We start from the raw sequence: 13,840 nt of genomic DNA on the forward strand, positions 1-13,840 counted from the left end.
TCAGGCCTTTTCTTGTAATCGCACCTTTCCTTGTCACCTCTTGCCAACCTCTCACCCTTTTTTATACAAATGCCTGAAATAAATAAATAAATAAAGCATGGGGGTAGAATTTAGCAGCGTTTAAAGAAAATTGCTTGATGTTTGGGAGAGAATAGAGAGACATAATAAAGAGAGTACAGGCTGTGATAAAGCATCAAATAGAGGGACCATCAATCTGCTCCAGCAGTGCTGGCACATGGGAGCTTTCCCTGGCCTGGCTCCGATTCTGGCAGTGCATCACCTGCTCACTCCCAAGGATAAAGCTTCTCGCCTGGCCAGAGAAAAGGAGAACTGCTCCACTGGACACCATCCTGTACCTGCTGAGAAGGAGGCTTTTGCCTCACCTAGTGTCCATTGTTTGTAATTACATCCTCAGGAGGCCCATGCATCCAAATCATGAGGACAGTGTGCAAATGAGTGTGTGGATTCAGTCCAGCTGGAATATTATAATTTTGATGGGCAGTAGAGCTAGAAGGTCCATGTTTAGTACAGAAAACATTACCGTGGCTGGCATGCATAAAAAAATAAAAAAATAAAAATTCCTTGTATTGCAATGTACCCTTGTTTTTGTTACAGCAGATTTATTTAACCAGTATTAATTATCTGGCAACGTGCAGATAGACGTTTTCATCTACTTGTTTGGTTAATGTTCAGGTCTCTGGAGATCAGTGGTGTTTCTTCACCTGGACATTGATTTCATTATGTATTTCTCAATAACCTCAACTCACTGTTTCACACAGTAGGCAGAAAGAATGTAAAACAAATCATGAAAGTAAATCAAATTGATTCACCTGTTGTTTTAAATGAAAATGAAGGAAGAGATCATAGATTTGTTAACTGATTGTTATAGAATGTTAATCAGTGTTGTAATGCATTGATAGAAGACCTTGGGTATTTGTTTGACAGATGCTCTCTTATGCAGTCGTCCCTGGTTTTTCAAAAAGAAGACATAGTAGGAATAAATTCATTTTTACAAAATTATTTTATACACAAAAACCTAATAACAAATAAACAACCATAAAATCGTATCTGCTTTAATGTCTGTAAACCTCTACCTCCTCATCTCAAAAGGCAATATATCTTGAGATTATGCAGCTATATGATGCAGCTTTCTTTGAGGTGAATACTAACCTGACCTATTTTTACATCACTTTATAGACTTGTAAACACTTCCTTTACTCCTTTCAGTTTTGTTTACTTTCTAGTTTTATTATTTGACATTATGCATTTCCGCCTCTTTGCCATTTTCAAAATTGTTGTTTTTGCCATCCATACTAACACTCTGTGCTCTTTTCTCTTTGTAGAGAGGGGAAGAGTGGATTGTTTCCCCCATAAATAATATTTTCCGGCACTCTAACTCCCATTCAATACCAGGGGACATTTTCATCCCTCCCTTTTCAAGATGAGATAAAAAGACATCAAGATAACAGGATGTCAAGATAAGCTCAAAAAATGAAATAGCTTCATTTGTGCCTTTTTTCTCTCGGTGTAATCTCTCATATCAACCTTTGCAAATGCCTTATATTTTCAGTACAAGTGCAGTAAATGTCTCTTGAGTTTGTCTGAACCTTATATTCCAATCTAAACTATTGATTTGTTAGTCGCTGAGAGGAAAAAAAAAACAAGGAAATATCTCTTTTTTTTCCTTTTGAATTTTTTATATGTACAGTAGGAGAAGTAGTGTCTCAGGTGTGGCATTTTGAATCATGAGACTTATTCCATGAGTATTCACTCCCGAAGTGGAGATACATTATCTTAAAACGTCTTGCTCTTGTCTTGACATTTTAATCGTTCTCGTATGGGTTCAGTTTGCGGTTCTTCATTTTTCACTTAAAACTGCAGGTAGCTCTCTCTTCATCGCAACCTCGACAATCCAAGATACTGAAGCGTATTTCTTCCCCGCCGCGCACCTTTTTAACATATGCATTTTAGACAAATCCACAGCGACCGTAATGCTATTTCCAGCCCGGTTCCTTTGATAAAGAGATATAACGCAACAATTCTGCAACATTGTCTTGAGAAAGCAATTCCTCAGGACGTCACAACAATTCCTAGCCTCATTTTTCACAACTGGGCAGAAAAAAGGGAGAGAGAGGGAATCTGAGGGGGTTGAGAGATGATGGCTCCTGAGGTGACGCTACGAATCATAACCCCTCCTCTTTATCTACTCCAAACTGATATATACACAAATCTATCTATTTGTATGTGGCTGCAGAGAGTTGTGGGTAGAATATGAATGGATTAAGAAGAGTCTTTCATTATCTTTAGTCTTGATGTATCTTCTTCCTATGAAATAGGAAAAAAGTTACAGTCAGCAAAACTTTTAACAGAAACTCTGGTTGGTTTGGCCTACTTAAAGAGAAGGTAACCTTTCGACCTAAAGGGAAACATTTGGTACTTTCTGATCTGTCACTTTCTATCGATCGCTCTCTGTTTAGTCCGCTTTTTTTTTTTTTTTACATGCCTTTAAAGCTAAAAGAGTTACCTGAGTTTCTAGATATTGTCTGAGATGTTATAGAGGTCTGTGATCTGCAGTTCCGTATTTTTCTGCGAGCATCTGGCCTTGTCTTTCATAACAGGAAGTGTCACGTTCCCTTGATGTGCATCCAAGACATGTTGATTTAACAGGGGCAAAGGAGTGCTCAAAGAGCATGGGTGTATTCACATACCCAATATAAATCTGTCTTTCTTTTTGAACGTTTTGGCCTGAAAGTCCCATGACGAAGGATATTTGTTTGTGCTCATTGTGGAATTCATGGGTCATTGTGATGGATCTTTTAGTTGTACTGTCCATCATCACTCACAATAGCCTGTGTCATGCTACATGGTACATAGGGGAAATAAAAAAATGATGAGTTGAGAGTAAAGCAAACTAAAATACAGAAACAAACATAAACCGCTAAAGATTAAGCTGTTTCTTACTAGTAAAGATAAAAATTGAATTTGAGCTCCTTGTTGGGTATTTGTGATTTTTTTCTAATCTGTCCATGTGAACAAACTATTTTTAATTATTTATTTTCAGATTAGATTTTGTTCTCAGATTTACCATGTCAAATTTTGAAACATTCTCAAGAGCCAAATGTTCACTTCTCTTGATTACCTGTGATCTTTTGACAGTGTGTCAGACACTACTCACTGAGATTTTAATAGACATTATGTCTTTTCTGAACTTTTCTGAATTTTTTTTTATGTTTTAGGTGAGTACAGATTGTTCTATCAGGACTGGTTGTGGCTCTCACACATGGAAGTTTAACCCTCATGGTTGTAACAAACCTGAACTCCACTGTACAGTAGATGCTGTTTTGAATTTTTTTGTGAATTTGGTGTTAACAAAATGACCTTGTTTGTCCTCTACTGTCCTCTCCAAATAGCCAATATTTAAAATGTTCTGCAATTACTTAAACTGCAGAATATAGGTGAATTTTAAATTTGTTTTAATTCTAGCTAACATCTTCAAAATGTGAAGTTTTCTTTATTAAAATCTTAAAACGTTGATGCTTTAGTTGGATGCATACAGATTGTTCTATCAGCACTGGTTTTGCTTCAGTAGCCTACTCTAATTTTATATTGGGCATCAAGTGCCAAACAATCATCAGTTGTTCAATGTAGTTTGGGTTTTGTTATTTTTTCATAGTTTTTATAGATGAGTGCATATCACAAAACGATTAATATTTGGTTAGCTGTCAATCATTTTGTAAGTTCCCTCAGAATACTGCACCTTTAGAAATGGTCTGTTTCTGAAACTATGATTTGATCTCCTTAAACTTTTGGAGATTGTTTCATTATCACATTTTAAAATCTACCTACATAGCTATATGCTTAGTTGCACTGTATTATTTTTTTGCTCCCATCCACAACCCAATCAGAACAGATCAGTGACCCATTTTAATGTCACAACCCACCAGCTGAGTCATTGATCTCTAAAGCACACTCTAGAAAGTTTTGATTTATGACCAATCATAAACCCTAAGCTTACTTCTTTTCTCTTATGAAAAAAAATTAAACATGACACTTTAAAAGCACAGCAAGCCTCGTCTGATTAATCTAGAATACTGTTGCCATTACGTGAGTAAATGTGCAATATATCACCCCATTAAACTCTTTATTCTAAATTTGTTTCTCCAAACAGAAAGTTTGTAATCAGTGAAAGATAAAGGAACGCAATGCAAAATTGCGAAGACTTTACTTGAGCATCAATGCGAGCACGTCAGGTTCATGCGCGCGTCAAAGACGACCCCCCCCCCCCCCATAAATCTATTGGTGGTGGACTCCAATGCTCTGCTCACGAGGCTGCAGTTCTGTTTGGGAAGTTGGCAGCTCCAGGCAGAGGGGCTTTACTCTCGCGACTCTGGAATTATGAACAGCGCTGGTCCGACCAGCATCTTGTTTTGAACATTATTCCCACTGATCTGAGACCATGGAGTTCGGAAACCGCATTTTCATCGCATTCCTCGTTTCCCAGGTAGGCGCGAGAGGTTTAATCCCTTAACGTTCAGGAATATCGCTCGAGTTGGATCTTAGGTTTGTTTTGCATTAATCTAGAGTCAAGAGAAATGTATTGTGAGCGCATTGCTTGTTTCTACAACTCGTAAAGCAGAAAGAGTTGTACTGAGATAATAGGCTAAAACTGAATGCCATGACAAGATCAGTACATGGCATTCTTTATTTCTATTTATTTATCACAGTAGCGATGTCTCGGATGCATCGAACGTTTACTCGAGTCGGTTCGTGTGATTCAGTCTATGCACTGGGTTCAGGTGGGTGCAAATCACGAGCAAGCTCAGTCTCAGATCGCATCTATATTCCGCTCAGCTCTGAAGTTGTGCGCTCCTTTGGCTCCCTTCATTTGGAGACATTCACACGACGGGCTGACGCACGGAGCCCTTCTCCATTCACTAAAGACAGCAACGAATCCGTAAATGAGCGAACAAATGAACGTTTCAAGACTACAACAGTGTCTATCTAGTCATCTGAGTCCGCTAAAACCAAATAAACCAATAACAAACAAATAATTAATTAATAAACGGGACAATTAACTGTAAATTAATTATAAGTCCACTACAGGGAGCTTTAACAATTAACAAGATCAACGATTAACGACGAAAGAGCCGCTTAAATATAAATAATCGAGACCAATAAATATGAATAAATAACCGAAAACAAGTGATTGACTGTATCCGTCTTTAACAGTTTATCACTTCAAATTGATTGACTGCTTGCACCAATAACCAGCTAGCTATCAGCCTTTTTTAGTTTTGACTTTGGTTAGTTTTGTCCTATTTTTTCATGTCTAAATCAAAGGGATTTACTGTAGGAACCTGAGACTGTTAATACTAATGGACAGTTAATATTGTCATGTTGTTTGCATGTGATAGTCATTAGATAGTCAGTGGTCATCAGTTGGGGGTGAAGAAGACATGACATCCTGCATATAAAAATCATATAAAAAGCCACTGCTCATTAGTGAAATCCTCATACAGGATATTAAACAACAGGTGTTGTGGTGGTGGTTCTTCCTCTCACAGACTAAATGTCATTATTTACTGATAATATGATTTATAATGCTCTAACACATCAAGCTGTGATCCTCAATTTGCCCTTTGAAGATAATATGCATTTGGTGTTTTCAGTTAGATAAATGTTAATATGGAAAATAGATATAGATATAGCCTATAGGTGATTTATAACTTCACATGCCCTCAGCATGTGCTACATGCATTATTCTCTGACTAATTTAAGTACACCTTCTTTGTTGTTTATCACACAGAAAGCTCCAGGCTTTATGCAAAGTTTAAAAAAAAGACACTTTATCCTTGAGAACTTTGAGAGACCTATCAGTGTGCACTCATTATTAATACTTATGAGGCATTAGTCACATTTCAGGTCTTCTCAGATGCTTCACTAGGCTTTTACTTTTATAGATGTGAATCATCACAATGCTTTGAATCCTTAGGGAGTCCGAACAGATTAAAGCACGTTCTTTTTAACAATTCATTGTAAACAAGATGTTGTCTATGTTTGGCTTCCATTTGATATAAACCACTTTAAATAGATTATATAGCCTGTGATGCTCTCTAGATGGTCGTCTCACCCTCACCGTCTTCCTGGCCAGCAGTGCGAAATCCCATTTTTCCTCTCTGGCTCCGTGTGTGATCAAGTAAGAAGGATCTTATTTATAGTCGCGCAGGTAGGGCGCCAAGTTTCCCTTGCGTATCGGAGCCTGTGAATTCCCTTCCGCTATAAATCCCTGTTTCCAAAATGAAACGTTAAGCAGTCACGAGCCGCTGCAATGATTCAGAATAAGTGTGCCGTACCCGTGAGGTGCAGACATTTATCTTTAGCTCTCTCTCCCCCATTGCTTTTGTGTTTTATTTTATTTACTAATCTATTTACCCCGTTTCCCCCAGCAAGGTGTTGGAAAATGGATAAAGAGAGTGAGAAATAGCAGGGATAATAATTTTCTTTGCTTGCTATAAGATCCCTAAGTGGTGAGGATTCTTTGGGATGGAACATGCTGTCCAATATCTCAAGTAATAGAAAAGTCAGTGTGGCCATTTAAAGTTTGGAGTGGATGTTTTTCGCTCCAGGATGCACATATTGGCTTTAAATCTGGTATAGGCCACACTTAATGCTTTTGACTTGCTATCTGCATCACTCTCCCATTTGATGACCTTGCGGCGAGACATGGATGGTGTGCGTTTGATGACTTTGTGCCACTTATGTGTTACTGCTGTGATTTATCACTCTTAATGAGAGAAAGAGGCGCTGCTTTAGGCTGGTGTCATTTCTGTTTATTGCAAGGGTAACAGGTGCACATCACTTCGGCCAAGGCATAACGCACATACACACACACACACACACATACACACACAATCACACTTTCTCTTTAGGTGTAAAGCCTAAAGGCAGTCACGCAGAAGGGCTGGCTTCAGCTGTGTCCACTCTCTGTGTCTAGGATGCTCATCATCAGCTACAAACAAGTAATCGTCCCTTCTTAGCAAATGGTGAAATGAGGTAGCAACAGGGTTTCTTGATTTTTACTTGAAATTTGCACACAAAAAAAAAAAATTGTCAAAATGCAAAGCACCTGCAATATTTAAGAGTTTTTAATTTAATGTACTCAGTTGAGATCCTTCACTTTAAATTAAAATTAAACATTAACTCTAAATGCATTACGCTGCAGTTGGTTAAGTAAAAAATAGTCTTAGATGTTAAAACTGAATTTAGGGGTTACAACGTTATAATGTAAAGTATGAAAACAGCACAATTTGAACTGCTGATACTAACTTGACTGTCTGGTCCTTGCAGTGCCTTTAGGTAACCTTGTACTGAAGCACAGAGAGATTTGGGAGGTCTGGTTTGTATTTAACCTTGCAGATGGACTGTACTGTGACTCGTGCTTTCATGTTTGAAGTGCGCCATTAGGAGGAAGCTTGTCTTACCAGAGTGGGAAATCTTGATGAATTCGTGCACTAGCTGTTGAGCACAATATGGTAAATGAAGGTCTGGTAATGATGGAGATAATGAGAGCACCCAGTCATTAGCACTGCAGTGGATCTGAATGGATCGCTCCCTGTGTCAACCCTCCTTTGTACTACCTATCCTCTACCAATGTCACCACTTTTGCTGCATAGGTTTGATTTTGCCTTATTTGTGCAATTCCTTCATAGCAGATTAATGCTTGTCTAGAGTCTTAGAGGTCAAGGCCTATTGACCTTCAATTTCACCTGGCTAACAGAGCAGAAGCAGAGCAATGTTGGAGAATTTTTGTTAAGGCACACATTTGTGTGTTTGTATTTATATGTAGTCAGTACATTGTGGAGTAGGTGCTAAGTCAAATAAGTCAAAAAGCTCGGTCAATGTAAAGAGATATCAGAGCGAAAAGATTTGTTCAGATTTTGTGGGCCTTAAATACGTTGACATTTAAGCATTTAACAGACGCTTTTATCCAAGGCGACTTACAGTGCTTTCAGGCTATAAATTTTTTGTTTATTATTTTTTTTTACCAGTATGTGTGTTCCCTGGGAATTGAACTCACAACATTTTGCGCTGCTAATGCAATGCTCTACTACTGAGCCACAGGAACTGCATAACAGGAAGTCAAATACAGTCACTACTTAAGTCTGTAAAAGTTTTGAAGATGCTCATAAATAGTTGCTCACATATACACACTCAGATGAATACTGAGTCATTCTGAAATCATTTCTTAATGTCTTCTTCGTATGATTTTTGGTTCAGTGGTTTACATACTGTAAATGAATCCTCTTTTTATTAATTATTTGTTTAAAAAAAACTTATCAAGTGGATATTTTGGCTGTTTGCACTTTTTAAAACTTTCTCAGAAATGCGTTGTCTTCAAATTCACCACATCTCTGGCCATTTTGTTGTATTTTCTTACAGTTTTAGCATCTCTGCAATTAAATATGGCACTGTTAGATGACACATGTCATGTTTGATATCAGTGACATCAGGAGTCCATCAAATGTTACTGGTTCCTGTGTGTCTCTTGGCCAGTTGTCTTCTTGCGGTACCATATTTTATTCTACAATGTAGACTTGCAATTCAATACATGCTGTCACTGGGGCAGTACCCTAAGGTACAAAAGCTAAAAAGTACATATTTGGATCTTTATACATATTAGTTCCTTGAAAGCCAGATTAGTATCGTTTGATAGGGTTCCCCAGAACAGTTTTGTACCTTTACTTCTTGTGTAGTGTAGACTGACCGGAGTATTCTTCAAAGTATAAATGTTTGTGTTTTGTGTCAAAAAATGTAAGTAATAGATTTGTAACAGCCAGAGGCTGAACTATCCATTTTTAAGATGGAAGCAAAGAGAGATGTCCCAGAGCTGCTTGCTCACTTTAACCAAGACCGAATCAACAGTTTTAACTCATTATATTCAACTGAACTGATTTATAGACATTGGCAATCTGGGGAGAATGAAAGTTTGCTTGTGTTTAAGTTTGCTTCATTTTACGTGCAATCGTTGCATTAGAGTCCCCCAAGCAACGATTTAGCAGAAAGATATCTCACATTGTTAATTCTCTAGTATCAAAACTGTTCTATCCATCCCTAGTGCCCTTCTTTCTATCTGTCCCTGTCTATCTCCTATCTGTTTGCATAGGCAGATAATTGCGAGGAGAGCCTCAAAAGCCTGGATCTTCTAATCCTCTTCTCAAACACACCGTGTGACATGCCAGGCCTGTGAAAGGTCCCTGGACCTCCTCGTCCCTCTGAAAGAAGTGGAAATTTTATATAACATTCCTGTATTTGCATATTGATTCATAGTCAATTATTGGTGGAATCTTTTCTTTTCGAATATCTTAAACCACCCAGACGGTCTAGCCTGCATTAGCCAATCCAAATATAATCTCAGTGACTCATACTGTAAACATGAACAGCTTTATCTGTGACACTGGATTTCCAACTCACTAGTTGGAAGCAGTAATTAATTGAATGGTATCTGTGTGGCGTTAGTCTTACTGTGTGACTGTGTGTTTGTTGTGCACGGTGACCTGTGGAGCCCGGAGGCAATATGGGGATTTGTATCAGAAACATGCACATGTATACAGATGTCACAGTGAGAACAGCCGAATGTCACGGCTAATATGATACTTGTTTATCTGTAGATGCTTATGTGGCACAATTCCTTGTGTATTAAAGTGGACCCAGAGATTAGTAATGGTAGGAATAATGGCAGAAAATTGTTCTCCATTGTGTGTGTGTGTGTGTGTGTTCCTTTAGAAAGATGCATGTTGTTGGGTATGATTGATGACAGGAACAGAGATAAATGGAAGGCAGGGATCTGATTTGTGATAAGCAGACAGGATGTGCCCTGCAGTCCTGACCACCGCTGTTCTGATCTTTCCATCTTTCGTAGTTCAAGCTCTGTTTCATCCCTGTTTTAAGACAAAATGTAACCTGTGAATGGTTCAAAATATTCTTATTTATGCGCATAAATATGTGGATCTCAAATATATATATATTAGGTGAAAAAGTCCAACCAGAAAAAGTCATGAAAATTATGTCTTTGATATTTCCATAGTAAATATTTTTTTTTAGATATTCTCTGCTTTATAATATTTTATTGACATGACACAAGCAACTTTTTCGTTAACGCAAGAGTGGTAAGTGATGTCTAATTTTTGTACGGTTCAAATGATTGGTGTCAGTGAGGTGTGTGTGAATATATAAATGTATATTTTTTATTCAAAAAGAAGCATAAAATTGATTTCAAGTTATAGTAAAGACATTTATAATGTTAAATAAGATTTATATTTCAAATAAGCACTGCTCTTTTGAACGTTATTCTTCAAAGAATCCTGTTAAAAATCACGGTTTCCACAAGAATTTTAAGCAGCACAATTAAAAAGATTAATTATTGATTTAAAAAAAAATGTTCTTAATTTTATTTTTATTTTTTTATGTTTTCATATTTTGCAATCATTTCTTTTTTTATTGCTTTTTACCTTTTAGACAGTTTGCAGCATAAAACCAACTCAAAAACCTTCAAATTCATCCAACACAAAGCACTGCCACTCAGGTCATTTGGTTCAATTTTGTACTTTTTTTTGCTTTTTTGAACAGCTTGCCAAGCTTAAAATAGGCTAACTTTTAAAATAACGACTGTAGGCTGCTGGTTTTCATTCAAGTCGATTGCTCTCCAAGTAACTGAATGTGTCTAATATAAACTTCCAATCGGGGTCAGATGAACCCAAAACCAGCCTAATTATTCAGTTCTTCTTTAAGAACGATTAATCGACTAGTCATTTAAGGCGAGTTCCCACTTTCTTGTCGATTTTGAAAATGTGTCTTTTTTACACATCCCCATTAACCAGTAAAAATCTGTTTCAAAGTCATCCCTATCTGAAACGATAGATTGCTTTCCTCCATGCGTAATCTAATTGGACGGTGATATTGAACGCTTTGATCTGCTTCTTCTTGGCTCGTTGCTGTTTTTGCATTGACTGCGGAAGATCAAATCAGCCAACTAAACCCTACCTTGACTGTAATCCTATATTTTCTTTTTTTTGCATTGATCTCCTCCCTGTATGACTCACCAATGCCTGAAGAAGAGCCTAAACCTCAGCTGGCCTGTGACTAACACCTTTCCCCCCTCCTCTAGAGCTGTGTCTCAGACAGGACTTAGGTAACCGGCAGAGACATGAAGGGACATCAGGTTCCACAGCTCTCTCTCTCTCTCTCTCCCTCTTCCTCTCTTAGCTGTGCTTATTTCCAAAGCGAGGCTCGGTCTGTTTTCTTTAATTTGTCATGATTCACAGCAGATCACCTCAGCTAAGTGCCACATCTGAGAGAGGGCAAATCAATCTCTGCCTTGCAATCTCCTCTCCCAACCCCCAACACTCTCAACACCGTCAGTACTCACTCCGACCATATAGATGGCGATATAGTGCCAGCAATTCTGAAGGAACTCTGCTTGCCACCCCAAAAAACAACAACAGGTGAGCATGAGTGCCTCTGAGTGAATTTGTTTGCCAGAGTTCTAAAGAGAATAGTGTGTGAGATGTATAACAACCTACCAGAGTGATTTTAGTCACCTCTTTAGCATTTTTGTTCAGCACAGTATTTCAAGTGTATTTAATTGTTTTTTGCATGTTGTTGCATTCCAGAGATCAGTTTGCTGAACTGAATTTGTATCATGTGAAACCGTGTAACCAATAGAAGACCTATACGTAAATTAAAAACTGTAGCACTGCAGGAAAGTGAAATAGATTATATGTGTTTGCCTTTTAGATCTTATATGTTGTGTTGAATTTAAGTAAAAATAAATAAAAAACACGTTGCAGAGAGTAACATCATATCACTACTGGATATTACTATTGGTCACTTAACATTTTTATCATGAAACATTTGAAAATATTCACTTTTAGTGTTAAACTACATCTTACCTCACACTGTTTAACCGTTTAATGATACTGTAAACAGAAAAAGCCTTCATATATTTGATTTCCATTGCAGTTATTTAGATTTGAGTGAAGGCCTGCCTAAAAACTTTGAATATACTTTTGAATACTTATTACTATAGCTTTGAAGTGCATACAGCCATGCTGTATCTTATCCATGTCTTTAGATCTGCACATACATTAGCAATGAAAAGGAGAAAAAAATGTTTCAAGGACAAAATTGGAGAGAATGAACCACCCTACACTGTACTCTGAGCTCTAAGCTCCTCTCTCATAAAGACCTAACATCCTTTGAAGCATTTCTATGAAAAGAAGACAAATCCTCTATCCTGAGCAACCTTTTCTGCTCCACAATGAAAACTGGCATGATGCTGATGTGGCAGGGAGCATTTGTTGATTAGCGTATCAAACATAATCTTTGTTCAAGCGGCTTTGCAGGACTATTTTGGAAAAGGCTGCTGTTGTTGTGGATGGTTGAAAGGAAACACAGATACTTTTAAATGTGCATTTCTGTAGTAGGGTGTCAGGCGAATGGGCCTTCATCCTCTTAACCTGTCACCCACATGCACACGCAGCATGATGCAGTGTCTTTCTTCCACATACTACTTCTTTCTCTGCGCATCTGTCTCTTTATGTCTTCAACCCAGTCACATAAAGTCCCTAGACGCACAGATTAGTTTCTGTGAAGGCATTATAATCAGAACTTTTGAAAGAGCTGACAGCACTGTGAAGGCCTCATTAGACCTTGAAATAAAGTAAAATGGATGCACTTTTAATAAAGTATTAAAGTAAGGACTCTGCATACTTCAGAAGCATCCCTCTGTTTTCACTGACGGGTAAACAAGTGACAAGAACAAAGAATCCTTTGTGTTGACTTGAACCAGACATCATTACTGAAGTGCAAATTAAGACTGTCTGAACTTCACACATATCTAATGCGGAAAACAAATGTTACTATTAAAAGGAAGCTAAGATCTTTAATGGGAATTGTTTTAAATTAAATGTGCAGACTAATAATTTTTTTTTAAAAAGCATTACCTACACAGATCCACTGTTTCACTAGTAGCCTACTGATTTTTTTAATGGACCGTATATAAGAGATTGCTTCAAGCTTAGACTTTTTCACACACACACACACAAACACACACACACACACACATATATATATATATTTTTTTAATGTAAATCTTTATAGTTATCATTCTTTGTACATTTCAATATTTTAGACATGCTACAACTTCATAGTTTGACACAGGAAAACGGCGAATTTCCATTTACTTCGTAAATGAATAATTGCCATTTTCTATTTTTTCCATTTTACTTTTGCTAAATTGTGACTTAAGAAATTATCATTTGAATCAATGAAATTTAAATGATTTTCTATTTTTATCTTTTTTCTGCAGTTTGAGCTGTGGGCTTTACTATTAGCATGGGTGTGTGGACGCAAATGGTTTTCAAACGAAACCAAACAGTTGAAAATTGATTTGAGATCCTTTCTCGAAAATCTACTCTGAACACATGTATTTGCAGTGTACAATATTTGACATTGTTTTTCAGATTTTCCTGTTTCCCCTTAGACTCAGAGTTGCATGTGATTACCTGGTTTGAGCAAGCCCATCTGCAAAGTTTAGATTGTGTAGGTGGGATTCTTGAAAATATGCATTGCATTAGATTTGATTTTCATTAGAATTTCATGTCCTGACTGTCATATCCCACACGCTTTGCTGGACACAATTTTACGCTCCTTTGGATCCACATGGACAGGCTGATCTCTTTTTGCCAGCTATCATACTATCCATGTGTCACTAGATCTAAACCGTTAGCAGCGTCTCTCCATCTAGCTCCAGTGATACTAATGGCACATGTCATGGCCTCTG

General features: G+C 37.4%; 1 protein-coding gene across 1 annotated transcript in view; it reads left to right on the forward strand.

Annotated features, from left to right (window-relative positions):
* Positions 1-4,335: 4,335 nt before the first annotated feature.
* The window catches only part of LOC127933837 (cadherin-13-like), a 300,617-nt gene continuing 291,112 nt past the window's right edge, over positions 4,336-13,840 (forward strand). Inside the window, exon 1 of the mRNA XM_052530852.1 lies at positions 4,336-4,501. Coding sequence (XP_052386812.1) covers positions 4,457-4,501 — 45 coding nt within the window. The 5' untranslated portion in view covers positions 4,336-4,456. The remainder of the gene's footprint in view (positions 4,502-13,840) is intronic.

The sequence above is a fragment of the Carassius gibelio genome, chromosome A18 (genome assembly GCF_023724105.1).
Source record: "Carassius gibelio isolate Cgi1373 ecotype wild population from Czech Republic chromosome A18, carGib1.2-hapl.c, whole genome shotgun sequence".
NCBI lineage: Eukaryota > Metazoa > Chordata > Actinopteri > Cypriniformes > Cyprinidae > Carassius > Carassius gibelio.